Source organism: Gymnoscopelus microlampas (assembly GCF_963454915.1).
Source record: "Gymnoscopelus microlampas genome assembly, chromosome: 1".
Classification (NCBI taxonomy): domain Eukaryota; kingdom Metazoa; phylum Chordata; class Actinopteri; order Myctophiformes; family Myctophidae; genus Gymnoscopelus; species Gymnoscopelus microlampas.
The window spans coordinates 3,529,091-3,546,581 of NC_139962.1; the positions used below are offsets into that span (position 1 = coordinate 3,529,091).

At 42.3% G+C, this 17,491-nt stretch overlaps 1 protein-coding gene across 1 annotated transcript in view; it reads left to right on the plus strand.

Moving 5' to 3' along the window:
- The first annotated feature begins 11,305 nt into the window (after positions 1 to 11,305).
- LOC311046722 (uncharacterized protein) overlaps positions 11,306 to 17,491 on the plus strand; it is a 34,448-nt gene continuing 28,262 nt past the window's right edge. The window contains exons 1-3 of the mRNA XM_084059232.1: positions 11,306 to 11,420; positions 11,681 to 11,794; positions 12,024 to 12,171. Of these exons, the coding sequence (XP_083915358.1) occupies positions 11,307 to 11,420; positions 11,681 to 11,794; positions 12,024 to 12,171 (376 nt within the window). The 5' untranslated portion in view covers position 11,306. The remainder of the gene's footprint in view (positions 11,421 to 11,680; positions 11,795 to 12,023; positions 12,172 to 17,491) is intronic.

Consider the following 17,491-nt stretch of genomic DNA (forward strand, 5'->3'; position numbering starts at 1 on the left):
TGCAAACCAACACACTGGCAGAGGATTCTGTCAATAGTTGTCCCTCACAGCCTGTGCCCCTGTGCCTGAGCTGTCAATCACACTATCTCTCACCATAGTCACCCATTTAAAAGCATTTCCTAGGGAATGTGATTGACAGGCGTGTTTCTAGAGTCAAGCTGGGGTGCATTATAGAGGCGAGATACATAATAAGAACTACAGCGCAGGAAAAGGCCCGACCCCTGGGTATGGTTTCCCTCTTTGGCACAAAGCAGTCATTCAAACAAGATGCAGATAGAATGGCTACCTCTTGCGGAGTTGAGAATCGAAATGTGAAAAGATCAGCGAGCTGGACAAGAAATAACTGGAATCTTATCGGATCTTAACACTACATCCACCGTGAAAACCTGCGGCACGCCACAAGTGACTTGTCTTGGTTTTAAAATGTCAGCTGGTTGACATTCTATTTGCCTGCCAGACTCAGTTGTTGGAGCATTTATCAGTTAACTGTTTTGTTTCCTAATTTCTTCTTATTTTGTTCATCTGCTTTCCATCTGTTTTAACTTTCTCTTTTGAAACTCTCCTCTCTGAAAACAGTACATACCTCCTAAGTTTCAAACACATTTCAAAAAGTGTAAAATAAAAGCTGGAAGGGGGGGGGGGGGGGGGTCTGGGATCCTGCCCTGTAATTCCTCGACACATTTCTAGAACCCTGTGCTTGAGTGTAAGCCCAAAATCAACAACAGATAAGCCTTTTTCTGTGTGCTGGCTCTTTCATCTGGGTGCCCCGCACCCCCACCCAAACAGCTTGTAGATTGGCTATTTCCACTCTGCTAATCCCACTATGAATGTATTTTTGGTAATTAAATGATGCATATTATTTGTCAAATCTGCCTTGTGCAACTTTTGTTTACAAAGCCCTAAAAGCCAAAAATAAATTACATTTGTATTCATAATGTTCCCTTGCTCAACGTCAAACACATTATATCTTTGATCGCAATCATTTATGTGACAATGAATCGTCAACTTCCATTTTGTAATGGTGACACAGCCCTGGTTTATAATGGCCAGCAGTGGAAGAAAAAATACTGATTTGTTTTTACTTAAGTCCGGAATTCAAAATTCACTTGAGTAAAAGTCCAAAGGTACTGGTATCAAAATGTACTTAAAGTACGAAAAATAAAAAGTACTCATTATGTAGAATATCCCGTTTCACAAGTTTTCAAAATATATTAAAATCCTTTGAAAATAGCAGATCTACAAGCTCACAATGCGTTGCGATGCGACACATTGTGAGCTTGTAGATCGTCTATTTTCAAATGGCTGAAATGTATATAGGGCTGAAGTGGTTAATGTGCATTTTATAATAATCAGTAGAAGTACAATATTTGGATCCTAGGCTAGATGTAGTGGAGTAGAAGTAAAAGTACTAAAATGTGGAAATACTCAAGTAAAGTATAAATCCCTTGAAATTGTACTTAATACAGCACTTAAGTAAATGCACCTAGTTACTTTCCACCACTACTGGCCAGGTGTGATCCAGGTACGTACCGTGTGAGGTCTTCCGCCGCGTGGTTGAAGATAGCTGGTATTAATAGAGCCGCGTAGGTTGTATGGCACCACGTCCCGAGCACCGTACGCCTTGTATCTCAACGGAGAGCGTTCGTTGGCACCGTTATACGTTTCAGCTCTCAGGGTTGCTGCGTTGACTCCATCGAGGTTCCATCTTCAAGCCCCTTTTCCCGAGTTACAGACACTCTATTACCAGCTATCTCCTGATGACTCCATCCATCCAGGACCTTCACTGTAGAACTCATACAGCGAGTCAAACGCTGAGTCATAGCTAGAAGCCATGACTCAGCGTTTTTAACTCACTGTATGAAGTAGATTTAGTCCACTCTGCAGAAGGTCACCACATGATTAACCTGCAAGACACAGATATACACCAACATTACATTTAATATATTGTATAAAACTATTAATAATAGAAAATCTAGTTTTTAAGTAGGCTATAGTGCAGAGGTGATGCAACTTTGATGATGTAGAGGGACACTATATTTCTACACTCACTCCAGAGGGACACATATTGTTGCGGGCAGAAACCTCTTATCTCCTTATTTTTACTTTTTTCGTAAATTAAATTTGTCATTCTAGTATGTCACACAAAAGTAGAAAAAATAGCTGATCTACAAGCTCAGAGCTTGTAGATCAGCAATTTTTGCTATTTTGGAATTGGAATCCTGAAGTATTTTTTGGTCTTTTTTTAATTGGAATCCTGAAAAGTAATTGTTTAATTTAATTTCAAATGCATCTACTCATACTCAAGTTAACTTTATGAACTTAAATACAAATACATTGGATATAGTCATTAAACTGATAATATGACTGAAGTAATTAAAGCGGGTCATGATTGCATGTTTGGAATTGGAACAGCTGAAATCAATAGATTCCTATTAAGGGTCACATAAGGGTCAATTTGGTTTCTAACTATTAATTTGGCTGGGGACCCCCTGGAACCCCCTCAAGGACCACTGGTGGTTGTCCCCGGACCACCAAGAACCACTGAAATCAGTGGTTCAAATGGAAACCACTGACAAATGGAACCAAATGGACCCTAACGTTAGAATTCACCATAGGCCACTGATTCTGCATGAAAAGACAGATGTTGTGCTTCTCATCTATGTTGTTTCACACTCACACCACCAGGTGGCATCATTACACCAATATGTAACAAAGTAGAACCCATGTGTATGAATGTGTTAACATTAAACACAGTGACATCACTGCACAGCTGTTGACAGATGTTTTATAAGCTCTGATGTGCATGAGAACATGAGGCAGAGCAACTACTGTATGACTCCATATATATACTGTATGTTTATTACCTATTGTTCAATTTGCACTGAGACAAAGATCAGTACATTATGTACTATACCTAAGTCTGTCTGTCTGTCTGTCTGTCTGTCTGTCTGTCTGTCTGTCTGTCTGTCTGTCTGTCTGTCTGTCTGTCTGACTGACTGACTTAATTTACCTCTGAGTCTACACTCTCAGAGTTACAGACCTATAAGGGTCCATTTGGACCCATGCCCGAACCTGGCTTATAGAACTATAGTGGCATAATAACAGCATGGCTTCCATCCTGTGTGTGTGTGTGTGTGTGTGTGTGTGTGTGTGTGTGTGTGTGTGTGTGTGTGTGTGTGTGTGTGTGTGTGTGTGTGTGTGTGTGTGTGTGTGTGTGTGTGTGTGTGTGTGTGTGTGTGTGTGTGTGTGTGTGTGTGTGTGTGTGTGTGTGTGTGTGTGTGTGTGTGTGTGTGTGTGTGTGTGTGTGTGTGTGTGTGCGTCGTGCGTGCGTGCGTGCGTGCGTGCGTGCTTTTAGTGGCAGCGGTGGCCTAGTGGTTAGAGGGGCGGCCTTGATACCGGAAGGTCCCTAGTTCGATTCCCCAATTCATCACATCAATCATGAATCACCGCTGAATAGCCCTTGAGCAAGGCTTCCATGCAGGGTCCGGCTGGAAACAAGCTTCGTGCTTAGTCCGACACCCTGGGTAAACAACAAACTTTGCTTTGCTTTGCTTTGCTAATCACAAAAAACACTGGATGGATCAGCACAAACGTTCTTCTTCTCAGTGCAATCTAAATTATACATATTAAATAGTATTGTTTGAAAACATGTTTTCTTTATATACAAAAGCCAGTGAACTATGTATGAGAAATGTTGAGTTATTTAGACCATTGGTTCAAGCTCGTAGATACGAGCTTGTAGATCTGCTATTTTGGAAAAAACAACATTTTTGCAAATCTCTGAATATAATATTTTTTAAAGCAAACAATTGTTACTCTCTTTATTTCTGGGGGGGTCCCTGGAACAAAATGTTTAAAGATGGGGGTCCGTGGCCAAATACATATAATTTTGGGGGTCCTTCACATGAAAAAGTTTGAGAACCACTGATTTAGACCAATTAAACTGAGGGCGGGCTAGGGTGTGTCATTCAGTGTGTGTGTGTGTGTGTGTGTGTGTGTGTGTGTGTGTGTGTGTGTGTGTGTGTGTGTGTGTCTCTCTCTCTCTCTCTCTCTCTCTCTCTCTCTCTCTCTCTCTCTCTCTCTCTCTCTCAGTGCTGTGTCACTATTGGCCAATAGAAGGCTCTGTAGTCTGTAGAAGACCTGGCCACATGAAGTGAACGGAGGTGACGCAACTCTCCTTATATGGCTCTGCTGTGAACATCCGCATACATACCAAGGGCATGAAGACCGTGAGGTGATTGGCTGCCTCTCTCTCTCTCTCTCTCTCTCTCTCTCTCTCTCTCTCTCTCTCTCTCTCTCTCTCTCTCCCCGCTCAGCTCAATTGTTGTTTAAATCAGGAAGACACACATCAGTGTTTTTCCACTGATAGAAACACTTTATTTACCAGTTATTAACTTCAAACAAGGACTTTACTTTGACATCTAAAGCTTTAACTAAACATCAACAACAACAACAACAACAACAACAACAACAACAACAACAACAACAACAAGACATTGAACAACTATCAGACTACAGACTCTTGAACTTGATGTTGAGCTGAATTCACCAGGTAAGAATATACCATTATTAACTCTTTTACTATTAAAACAGAAACATTTCTCTGTTTCACTTTCTCCCTCTCTTCTTTTTTTTGTTGCAAGCCACACACACTGTCACAACTCTCTCTCTCTCTCTCTCTCTCTCTCTCTCTCTCTCTCTCTCTCTCTCTCTCTCTCTCTCTCTCTCTCTCTCTCTCTCTCACTCACTCTTTCTCTCTCTCTCACGCACTCTCTCTCTTTTGCGCGCTCTCTCTCTCTCTCTCTCTCTCTCTCTCTCTCTCTCTCTCTCTCTCTCTCTCACTCACTCTTTCTCTCTCTCTCTCTCACGCACTCTCTCTCTTTTGCGCGCGCGCTCTCTCTCTCTCTCTCTCTCTCTCTCTCTCTCTCTCTCTCCACTTGTAATAAACCATTTACAGGAAACACACTGAAAGTCCACTGAAAGTCCACCTCTTATTCCTCATTTAGTGACTATCTACAGTAGCTTTGTAGATGAAGGTATTTGTGTTGCAGAACTGATCACTTATGACAATATAATGAATAGCTGTAGAAAATAGTCTCTAGTAAGTTTGAAGCCTCTAAAGTCGTCCTCTGCCCACGCCTTATTCTCATCGTGTTTATGCACAAACACACATCTGTGTAACCAGTGGTGAGCTGTGGATTTTTTAACTAAGGGTACTGTATTTTATGACGTCACGCACATAGCCACTCAGCTCAGTGCTAGTTGAAATACTGTATTCAACATGTGATTATTAATGTAATCATATGTATTATTATTTTGTTGTATTGTTGCATTGTTAATTTGTTGTTTTTATTTTTGTTTCAAATTAACTATTTTATTTTCCTTTTAATTTTATATAAAAGCCCTTTACATAGACTCACCCACACATAAGTAAGTTCTTAAAATAATCAGACAACTTGTCTTTGTCTTGTCTCAGAGAACTGGGTCCTCTGCTAAGCGATCCCCTTCACACCTTGCAGTGCAGAGACTGTTGTCTGTCATTGTGAGAGGAATGTAACACATTCAGTTCAAGTCCGTGTCTTTTCTCGAGTAGCCTAATGTTATGCAAAGCAGCCAGGTAGACGCTATTGAGAACGGCTCGCCACTGACGGCGCGAACCTTGAGAGGCTATTGTTTTGAAACTTTAAGGCGTTAAAGACCGCCGCTGACGGTGCGTGCACGCGCGCCCCCAGCTCCCACAGTGTCAGAACTAAGGGTACGCCGTACCCCCCCGTACCCCCTACAGCTCAACCCTGTGTGTAACAGACCTGTCTAGTCCCTGAGCCTAGCCTGGGGTTAGATTACACTCACAGGGCAAAGGTAATAAAAACACCCACAGTGAAAAATCACACCTGTAAACACATTTAACTAATGTATGGATTTAGTTTCATACATATCTCTGTGGTCACATGGTCACAGTACGCATTGTGGCTGATCCGTTTCATAACATGGCAGGTGAATCTGTATGCAGGCACACACACACACACACACACACACACACACACACACACACACACACACACACACACACACACACACACACACACACACACACACACACACACACACACACACACACACACACACACACACACACACAGAGAGAGAGAGAGAGAGAGAGAGAGAGAGAGAGAGAGAGAGAGAGAGAGAGAGAGAGAGAGAGAGAGAGAGAGAGAGAGAGAGAGAGAGAGAGAGAGAGAGAGAGAGTTTCAGTGTTGCTCTGTGGCATTATGAAATAGTGGAACAATTAAACGTCTTTCTGCACTGCTATTTTGCTGACTAGTTCTCTGAAGGCAACAAACTCAACCGTTGCGATAGGAAGCATGTCCTCCTCAACAACATACCTAGCAAATGGCAATCAATCTGTTTAGTTGAGTCTAGGTGACATGCTGTGGCGATTTTTTTTAATCGTTTTTTGGCTGTTTAGATGGAGTAGCTATCTGGATAACTGCCGGTGATGGCGACGGAGAGGTCTTGCTTGGCGCGACATTACAAAGTCTAAACCAGTTGTGCTATAAACACGCCCCCTTCTGTGGCCAACGCGGAAGTGCCTTTTTCAAACAACCGCGGACTATTTCTTTTCGCCGATAAAGTATAGTTTTGGACCATGACGGAGGCGCGCCGACTCAGCAGACCTTGAGGCCGAGGAGACGCGCCCGAGCGCCTCCAGGCGCGAGTGCCCGCGTCGACCGGCCAATGGTCTGCTAGTCGACTCAGCGCCGTTCGAGTTATGTACCGATAGGGACAGAATAGTAAATAATGTTTTGGTGAGAGCGTTTGCCCCAACTGTCACTCAAAGTGGCTACTGGCCAATCACAGCGCGTCCTTGCACAAGCGTATTGGCCAATCATGCACAACTGGTTTAGACTATGGAGTCACGCTTCTTTGGCGACTAGTTTTATAACCCCATGTACTTTAGTTAGGTGATTCAGGAGATTAGCATTGTTGTTACTCGATGTGGACAATGTTTTCTGTCCTGCACACAGTTTACATTTCACTGCAATGTTTTTAGCGTCTTTTATCCCCACACATTCTAACTAATGGTTATCCAAGCTGCAAACTACTGCTGTGCTCTGTGCTGTCGCCTAGACTGTGTGTGTGTGTGTGTGTGTGTGTGTGTGTGTGTGTGTGTGTGTGTGTGTGTGTGTGTGTGTGTGTGTGTGTGTGTGTGTGTGTGTGCGTGCGTGCGTGCGTGCGTGCGTGCGTGCGTGTGTGTGTGTGGGGGGGGGGGGGGGGTGCGTGTGGGCAAGACCCGCCCAACTCTGTCTCTGATTGGCTTATCCTGAAATTTAACCCCGCGTTAACCAATCATCACTCCTCACTTCCACTTTTCCATTTTAGAGTGAGAGGGATCGCAGCTGTATCCAGCCTGAGCTGCTGCGTGCTGCCTGTCTGTGTGTTAGATGAGAGACAGTCTGCTGCCTGTCTGTGTGTTAGACAGGGACGCGGGAAGTGGGGTGCTGAGGGTGCTGCAGCACCCCCTGCCGTTGTGAGGAAAAAAATAAAATAAGGCTGAAGGCGTGCGTGTGTGTGTGTGTGAGAGATTTTCTCCGGTGGGCGCGGCTCCCCCAAAAGAATTAAATCACATAACCCTAATCCAACCCTAACCCTAACCCTAAAACCGAAATAAAGTAACAAAAAAAGTAACTTTATCCGCAGGAAACCCGAAAAAAAACGTGCGCGCGTGCGCACGAGGGACCCATGCACGCGCGCGCACCCCTTGCTCTAAAGTACTTCCCGCGTCCCTGGTGTTAGATGAGAGACAGTCTATTAGACCTCCGTCTAAAACCGGGTTATAATTGGTCTAACAGTGAAAGTTTTTTAGCGGTCTAGGCTTAGCCCAGGGGGTCTTCAACGTTTTCAGGCCAAGGACCCCCTAGCTGAGACAGAGATGAAGCAGGGACCCCCTCTATATCGTATAACATTGTGTTTCAGATTCAACATTTTTAGTTCATGTGGTCTGCTCTCTTTTCCCCTCTACACCTATAGCCTCTTTGCCAAAAAATAGCAGATCTACAAGCTCACAACGCCTCGCAGCACGAGGCGTTGTGAGTTTGTAGATCTGCTATTTTTGGCTAAAGTTCTCCTCAGAAAAGGGATGGTAGGGTTCAAGTGGTTAAGGTAAAATAAAAAGTCCTAACACAAAGATTTGGCGGACCCCCTGTAGTAACTCTGAGGACCCTCTAGGGGTCCCGGACACCCTGTTGAAGACCCCTGGCCTAGACGTTGATTAGCTGTTTTCTAAGCGTCTGTATATAGACGTTATTTCAACGGCTATAATATAGACGGTCTATAAATAGACGCTTAAAAAACAGCTAATCAACGTCTCTAGGCTAAGCCTAGACCGCTAAAAAACGTTCACTGTTAGACCAATTATAACCCCGTTTTAGCCTAGCCCTTAGACGTATTTTAGACGTCTAATCGCCCGAAAAATGCTCAGTGGGAATGGGAAAAGGTAACTATTTACGTTATTAGTTACCGCAAAAAGTAGTTGCGTAACGCGTTACGTTAGTCCCAACACACACACACACACACACACACACACACACACACACACACACACACACACACACACACACACACACACATACACACTTCCTTGCTTGTTCTGTCTCTTCCTCCCAAAAGGAAAAGGTTGCCTATACTGAAGCGACAGTAAACATTATTATCTTCTCTCTAATATAACTAATGTCAACTATGGAGCACAAAGCAATCTTTTGGTGAGCAGACATATGGAGAACAATTGTCTATCGAAAGGAGTCACCAAGCTTTGTAAGTAATCTCCAGAGCTTGTAGATCAGCTAGACTAACATTGGATACAGAACCAGTTTGACTCCATCTTTTATTCTCTTCAAATAGCTCTAGCTAGAAAGTTCTACCTGAGGATCATCTGGGTAATTACCTGTGGTAATATTATTAAGCATTATGTAAACATTCTCATATTTGTTGAGGGTCTTGTGCAGTGGTCTCTTGCCAAAGGTAGGATACAACAGTGGCTACACATAAATGACTAAATTGGGACTTAACTGGGTAAAAAAAAGTGGTACTCTAAATAGCCTTAAAAAAAGTGCAACCCATTAAAAAGTAAGTAAAGTTGGACATTCATATTCACAGATTACATTTTTTGTGGCCAATTAGCTCATGGGTGAAACATTGTTAAAACACAAACGATGCCTTTACATAGAAAATTCAAAGGCTTCTTAACATTATGCTTGTTTAGGAGTTAATATTATAGCTTGCATGATGCTTTCTATCCAGCTAAAGTTGTAGTTTGTTTTTAATAGGATGGTTCAAAATAACCAGATGACACCAATAACACCTAAAGGTCACACATGGGCATTACCCCGCTATGGTACAAAAACAGTGCACTTATAGAACTAATGAATGTGTTAAATCCAATCTGAGAACATGACAACAACCACGTTAAAGAACAGAATTTTCGTTATGGTTATAACGAGCATTATTATAGCCTATGCTATGTGCCGCTACGTACACGCACACTTGAATATGTGATTGAATACTTTATTAGTCAAAAATGTTAACAGCACATGGTAGGCCTGTCAAAAAAAATCGATTCATGAATAAATCGCGATTCTTAATGCCACGATTTTAAAAATCAATTCAAAATATTAAAATCGATTTTTTTATTTATTTTTTATTTTTTATAAGTTAACCTTTTCACTGGCACTTTGTCTGAAATCAATATCAGAAAGACTGACTGACATGATCTGGCTGCATTGAAGTGTATGATTCAACTTTTCATGGTTTATATTATATGAAAATGTTCTAGTATAATTAAAGCAAAGTGATTTGGGGTAGAAAATCGCAATAAATTGCAGAATCGAATATCAATTAATCGCAGAATCGAAATTTTAATCGAATCGGCACCCTAAAAAATCGCAATAAATCGCAGAATCGAATCGAATATCAATTAATCGCAGAATCGCAATTTTAATCGAATCGGCACCCTAGGAATCGATTTTGAATCGAATCGTGAGGTAAGTGAATCGTGACACCCCTAGCACATGGTACAGTCAGACATTAAGGCTACAAGGATAACACAACAATGTCCTGGACTTTTCATTGATGGTGAAAGTACAGGCAGGGAGAGGTGTAACTGAGCCAGTAAAACACAACCATTAATGGATAACGCAGTACCCGTGCATCAAAGCAACCTAATGATCATCATGAGCTCGCACCAATGTTATCACTTTCAATTTAAACTTGCACCTTTTTTGTCACAGTCTGGAGCCCTGCCCCTACTCAGATAAGACTTCAGTTGCAAGGCTTGCCTGACTTTTTTTTAACACTTGCCCTGGGCAATCCGTCACTTGATTGTGTGTGTGTGTGTGTGTGTGTGTGTGTGTGTGTGTGTGTGTGTGTGTGTGTGTGTGTGTGTGTGTGTGTGTGTGTGTGTGTGCGCGCGTGCGTGTATGTTAGCAAGGTACTGCTCAATATCAGCTATTATAGGAAGCCGCTCTATTTGGAGGAGGTGTTGTTTCCTTTGCCCATGATTGTTGTTTGCTGTGTTTGACAAGTATGCCAACATTATTGTATGAAACAGTGTTCTGCCTTATATGCACTTTGTAACTGGCTGTTTTCCTATTATCTGACTGCACCGGCAGTGTGTGTGTGTGTGTGTGTGTGTGTGTGTGTGTGTGTGTGTGTGTGTGTGTGTGTGTGTGTGTGTGTGTGTGTGTGTGTGTGTGTGTGTCTAGACTAGACTCTCCTCTGATGAGGTTGATCATTCAAACATGGACAAAACATGGAGTAAAACCAGCTTTTCTACTTAATAATCACACAGATTGAACATCAGAACAGTTACTGATTGTTTCCTCTCTGCTTTCTGTCTTTCAGACCAGTTTTTTTCCCCAGCGTGCTCACAGAACAGTCAGCCAATGAATACAGGTATAAGTCATCCTAAACATCTTCCTCTATAGATGTAGAAGCTGTGTCTTTAAAGCCATCAGCTAATCATTCACCACTTCCTGTTTCCACTAACATGTTGTTTCTATTCAACCAACTGTATGAACCAACCGCTGGCATTGTAAGTGAACTTAATGTAACATGACACCTTATGAAGTCAACAGATGCTGTCAATTAAAATGTTTGATTTGTGTCACAGGTTCCAGTTGCCAGGTGCTGTTCCAGTGCAGTGTGACAGGGTTGGGGTTTAGAACTACAGGGGAAGGAGAAGTCCTCTACAGGGCTGTTCAGTGGGAGGAAACATGTCTCCATATGGGGTAATCACAGGCAAGCTCCTGGAGATGATTAGGGCGCACTTATCTCGTCATGTTGTCATGCTGTTCCTTCAACCACCGGGACGTCGGACACGGCGACTGAGTGTATTGTTGCTGCCGGTCAATGTGGTTATCAGAGAGGTAAAATGAGTTCTGTTAAGTAGACTTAATGTATTTAACAGTTAAATGGATTCTGATTTAGAAAATACAACCAGAGGCTAGTCTGTAGGTGCGGGCACTTTTGACACCAATTCAAGGTCATAGTAGTAAGGACAAAAGAGCAATGTCAAAATACACTGGTATCGATGGTAATTGGTAAAGAAGCCTGAAAAATCTGGACTCGTACAGTACCAGACATTATGATTGAACCATCTGGTCAATTTGTGTTGGTTTCATTGTAGGTGATGGCAATGTATAAAAATAATCAATACATTGAGTCCAGGCCCATTCTTCTCAACCCAAAGCAACACTACAGTCTGCAATGTAGACCTACTTCACATAAAGTACAACCACAGGTATCACACATTAAAACTACTATCAGTTTATCATGTGTTAAAACAATAAGAGTCAGTAAAACTGTCCTGTCATTTCCACTACTACTACTACAAGTATTATTATTATTATTATTATTATTATTATTACCCTTACACATATTATTATTATTATTATTATTGCTAGCACTACTAAAGTAATCCAATACAATAGTTCAAGAGTTATCTAAATAATGGTTATCTCTGTTTTCAGACTGCCACAGATCTTTTCAGCTATGAACCAAATTTCCTTCCAACATTTGAGGTGGACTTGGATCTCACTGCAGAAGAAGTCTCCTTGCAATTACTGGGACCTGACAATGCCTTAGTCTGGGAGAAAAACATTCACCTTACACTGACAGGTAAAGGCAGTTATTCAGTTTAACTGAATTATGACTTTTCCATATTAAAACTTTATCTTCCATCTTCCCTGAGATCCCCACACACTTTGGCCCCTCCCTCCCATACCAATGCTTCCTACTACTCATAGTGGATTTTCCAGCACAAGTTGACTTCTAACTGCACTTCAGCTGAATGAATGGTCTTACATAAACTAGCTTGATTGGATGTTGCGTTCATATTGTATTGGTTGTAAGAAATACAGTAGGCCCCTCTCACAAATGAGAGAAGCCAATTACAGGCAGACAATATGGAATATCAAAAAGCTGTTTACCGCTCATAGTCACATGACGCCCAATATCATGTGTGACCAGGGGCGATCGGGGCTCAGCCCAAGACATAGTGGAGAGTAAGGCAGCACGAGAATTGTTTCCTCTTTCATCTCCTCTAGCAGCTCCTCCGTGTCATTGCACTTCGAGCCTTCATTCTTATTCTTGAAAAAGTGTCTTAATATCCATAGTACTAGCTAGTAGCTAATGCAACGCCCTCAAACACTGCAAATGTCCTAAAATGCACAGGTGACACACACATACAGGGAAGAGAACCCAAATCCTCTTTTTCCATCCAAACATCGCAAAATCACGGTAAAATCCGCTATTTCTACCCAATCGTTTTGAAAGGTATCACTAGTCTGTTGGCTTGTGTCTAATGTAAACCTCAAAGAAGTATGTATTAACAATCATATTTTGTTAAAACTGTTGTCTAAATGTGTTTATGTTAGTCATCCTGGTGCACTAGTTCCAGCAGGGGGCAGTGGCGAACGCTTACCACTGCCAGCCGTACTGATGTTGCCAGATAGTGTGTTGCCAGATAAAAACAAGCAACCAGATCACCACCAACACCGAACGTTTTTTGTTTCTTAATTTTTTGCAACAACGGCTGATAAGTCTATTGAGAATTACGGAGCCATTCCGGGTGGAAAACGGAACGCTCGTCCCAAAACACACTGCCCCATTTTTTTTCGCGGACGAGGCCGCCGGTTTAGACCTGGGGCGAGGGTGTTTCAGGACGACGGTTCTTCTTCTATTCCATTTCTGAATGGAGAGAGGTGGCCGTCTCTGCGCAATGGAGAGAAGGATGGCCGAGGTTTCCTTTTTGCTACTCACAACAATTATGAAATGTGAAGCTTCAGGGCCCTCTTTATGCTGTGTACCTGGCAGGAAACCGGTTTGACTGCTAACCTGCTTTTTTAATGGCCACTCATTAACAATTTGGCCGAATGCAAATGAGCCCCATTTGAAAACAAAGGCGACTTTCTGTGGTCGGCACAACAGAATAGGGTTAGGGGCTGCTAATGTTGATTTTTAGTTTTTTCCCCTGGCGGATCTTGCCCCTACACAGGGACAAGCTGGGTTTACAGACCGGGCCATGGCCTCATTGGCCCCAATGACGGTACGCGCCTGCATGAGAGATCTACTCTACAGAGCCTGTCTGACCAAACAAGCTAAACAGCCAATCAGGGTGCTCTAGAGAGCCTTCACCCCCCTCTCTTCCTCCTCTTCACTACCCCACGGTTATCGACGGCTCTACCGGTCGGCCCAAAGACCGAACCTGCTCCGTTTGTCATCGACGGCAATCTTCGAGTCCCGACCCGACGACACAGCGCTATCGACGAGGATGAGTAGGCTCAATATCGGTGCGGTGGAGAGCTGCTTTTAGGCACCCGGAACTGGTGGCAAACAAAGCTAACAACACTGCAGAGCTCAAGATCCTGATGCTAGACAGGAGGGTATGGAGGGCAGCGATGCATGAGTTCCAAGTCGGTGTTGGCTAGTCCGCACTATCGCATCACGTTGCATATAGCTAGTTAGTATGGAATGTAAAACATCAGTATGATACGTGTAGAGATGCACCAGTGGATTGGTTTTGGGGTGAAAAATCGCAGCTCAGCCAGTCACAACAGTTATCATAAATTCCGGTTTTATGTCGATGTTGTGTCAAGTTGATATGCATGGGCGCTGTACAGCATGACAGTCAAGTCACGCACATTGCTGAGTCAGTAAACATTCGCGAGTAGCTTAATGACAGCCTACAGATGGAGGTGCTTACCGTTGCAATTAGGGTTGTCCGATATTGGCTTTTTTACCGATAACCGATATACCGATATTGTCCAACTCTTAATTACCGATACCGATATCAACCGATACCGATATATGCGGGGATTATTGTGATTAGGGTAAGCTCAAATTTCATATCACACACACCATATACAGTAAGAACTCCTGTAACTTATTTATAAAGCAAAAAAAAAAAAAAAAAAAAAAAAAAAAAATTTTTTTTTTTCAAAAACTTTATTATTTTTATTTATTTTATTTAACCTTTATTTCACCAGAGAAATCACATTGAGACTAGTGTCTCTTTTACAAGTGTGCCCTGGCCAAGAGAAGAGGCAAATAAAATGTTACACAGCTCTGCCAGTAACGACAATACAGGACATAACAAAACAAAGACAAACATGACATCCGTAATACCAAAGACCTACTACCAATAGCACCAATACAGACTATATAAAATACTAATAACAACAATACATCATAATACTAATAAACTAATATAAGACTAAGATCACAGCAATTGCTACTTGTCAAAGCAGGAGCAATGGTTGGAGAATGTGCCCATGGCAATCCTCTTAAAAGACACTAGAGGGATCAATGAAGCCAATTTTAATCTGGTCTGTAGATCGTTCCATGACCAAGGCCCAAAAAACGCAAGGTTTTTTTTCCCTGCCTCAGATTTAGTAGTGGGTACGACATAGCGCATCCAGGCATTCGATCTGAGGTTAAGCGAATTTTGGACAAGATTAAATTTTGAACAAATGTACAAGGGGGAATTTCCAAGAATGGCTTTATATATAAAAGTGTACCAATGTAGCAACCTGCGAGATGCTAAGGAGGACCACCCTACTAGGGAATACAGAATACAATGATGTGTCCTATAGGTGGAGCTGGTAATGAACCTCAATGCAGCATGATAAAGGGGATCAAGTCTACCCAATATTGAGGGACAGGCGAATCGATACACAATGTCGCCATAGTCGAGTTGCGACATAAACAGGCCAGTGACCAGCCTTTTCCTTGAAGCAAAAGAAAAACAGGACTTCATTCTATAAAAGAAGCTTACTGTGAATTTTAACTTCTTAATCAACGCTTCAATGTGATGATTGAAGTTTAACTTGTTATCCAACCAAATTCCCAGATATTTGTAAAGCACCACCCATTCGATGGTTACTCCTTCCAAGGTGGTGATATTTGGGGGGATAATGTCAGCTCTATTTGGAGTAAATAGCATGGCCTTGGTTTTTTGGCCGTTTAATAGCAATTTGCTATTTACCAATTCATGCTGCAATGAGACAAAATCTGAGGCCAAGTTTGAAACTGCTACATCAAAAGAAGGAGCACAAGAGTACAGAATTGTGTCATCGGCATACATATGATACTTACAATGCTTAGATTGACTACAAATATGATTGACATACAAGAGAAAAAGCAATGGACCAAGAATGGAACCTTGGGGGACTCCTTTCTCAAGGGTGATGGAATCAGAAATGGTATCACCAAATTTGACACACTGTGTGCGGCCAACTAAATAGTTTTTGAACCAACCAAGCACATTTTGGCAAAAACCAGCTTTAGAAAGGACCTTGAGCAGTACGTGAGGATCCACGGTATCGAAGGCCTTACTCAAATCAATGAATAAGGCCGCACAAAAAGATTTCTTACCCAGGGCTGCCCTGATGTCGTCGATAACATTAAGGCATGCCGTTACAGTGCTATGTTTTGCTCTAAAACCTGACTGCATGGGGTTCAAAATAGAGTATGAATCAAGAAAAACCTTTACCTGATTTGATACTTGGCCCTCTAAGATCTTTGCCAAGGTGGAAAGGTTAGAAATGGGCCTGTAATTGTTTACATCACAAGGATCGCCAGCCTTGAGAAGAGGGGAAACATTTGCTTGTTTCCACTCTTCAGGTAGACTTTGAGTGGCTAAGGAGATATTGAACATATCAGTGACAGGTTGAGCAATGATAGCCGATGATAATTTTAGGAAAAAAGGGCCAAGGCCGTCTGGGCCTGCAGATTTTTTAGGGTCTAAGGTAGACAGGGCGTGTAGAACATCCGATACCAGGATGGGAGAAAAGTCAAAAACAGAAACAGAAACAACAGATGAGTCAACGTTATCATCATGGGCGTCTTGATGAGGAGCATTGGCAATTTGCTCATCAAAAATGTGTCCCGCCCTTTTAAAATGCGAATTGAAAGCATTTGACATGATTTTTTTATCAGAAATAAAGGACTCGCCCACCCGAATCTTAGGCGGGGGGCCTGCTGCTCCTTTCTGTTGCAGGGATTTGACTACTCTCCAGAAGGTACAATGATTGCTAGAGGTATCAGTAGTGAGAGATAAATAATGTTCCGATCTTAACTTCCTGGTGAGGACCGTACATTTATTTCTCAAGACACGAAACAGAAGCCAATCATGACTTGAATTAGACTTTCTTGCAAGTGACCATTGTCTATTTCTTTCATGAATCAGATCAGCCAGGTCCCTAGAGAACCAGGGATTTGCACGGTTCTTAATTCTGATTTTTTTGAGAGGTGCATGTTTATTCATCAGGTAGAGAAACTGTTCGTGAAAGAACCGAAAGGCCTCATCCATTGATGGAATTAAGGACATGCGAAACCAATCAACTGCAGCCAAATCATGAAGAAAGGCTTGTTCAGAGAAGTGTTTAAAGCAGCGCCTGATGACAGTCAGGCCTTTGGTTTTGGGCAGCTTAGTGTTTCTGACACATGCAATAGCACAGTGGTCACTCAAGTCATTTGCAAACACACCAATTGAGGCATATTTGTGCGGTGCATTTGTTAGAATAATATCAATCAAAGTGTCACCATCCGGTCTGGCAGGGTTTAATCTAGTGGGGCTATGGATGATCTGTGTTAAATTTAGGGAATCACATTGCTGTTTAAAACTAGCAGATTTATCAGTCAACCAATCCCAATTCAGATCAGCGAGAAGGGCAATCTCGGAACTAGTACACTTAGAAATTAAGTCTACTAGGTTTCCCATAGCTTCACTAGATGCAGAAGGAGGCCTATAACAGCAGATAATAGTCAAAGGAGAGTTAGCCACAACTATCTGGACGGCTAAAAATTCAAACTGCCTAGGTATAGTTACAGAATGAAGAACAGACCCTTGAAATCTATCAGAGATGTACAGAGCAACTCCCCCACATCTGCCTTTACGATCGGTTCTATAGATGTTATAGCCAGGCACACGAACCAC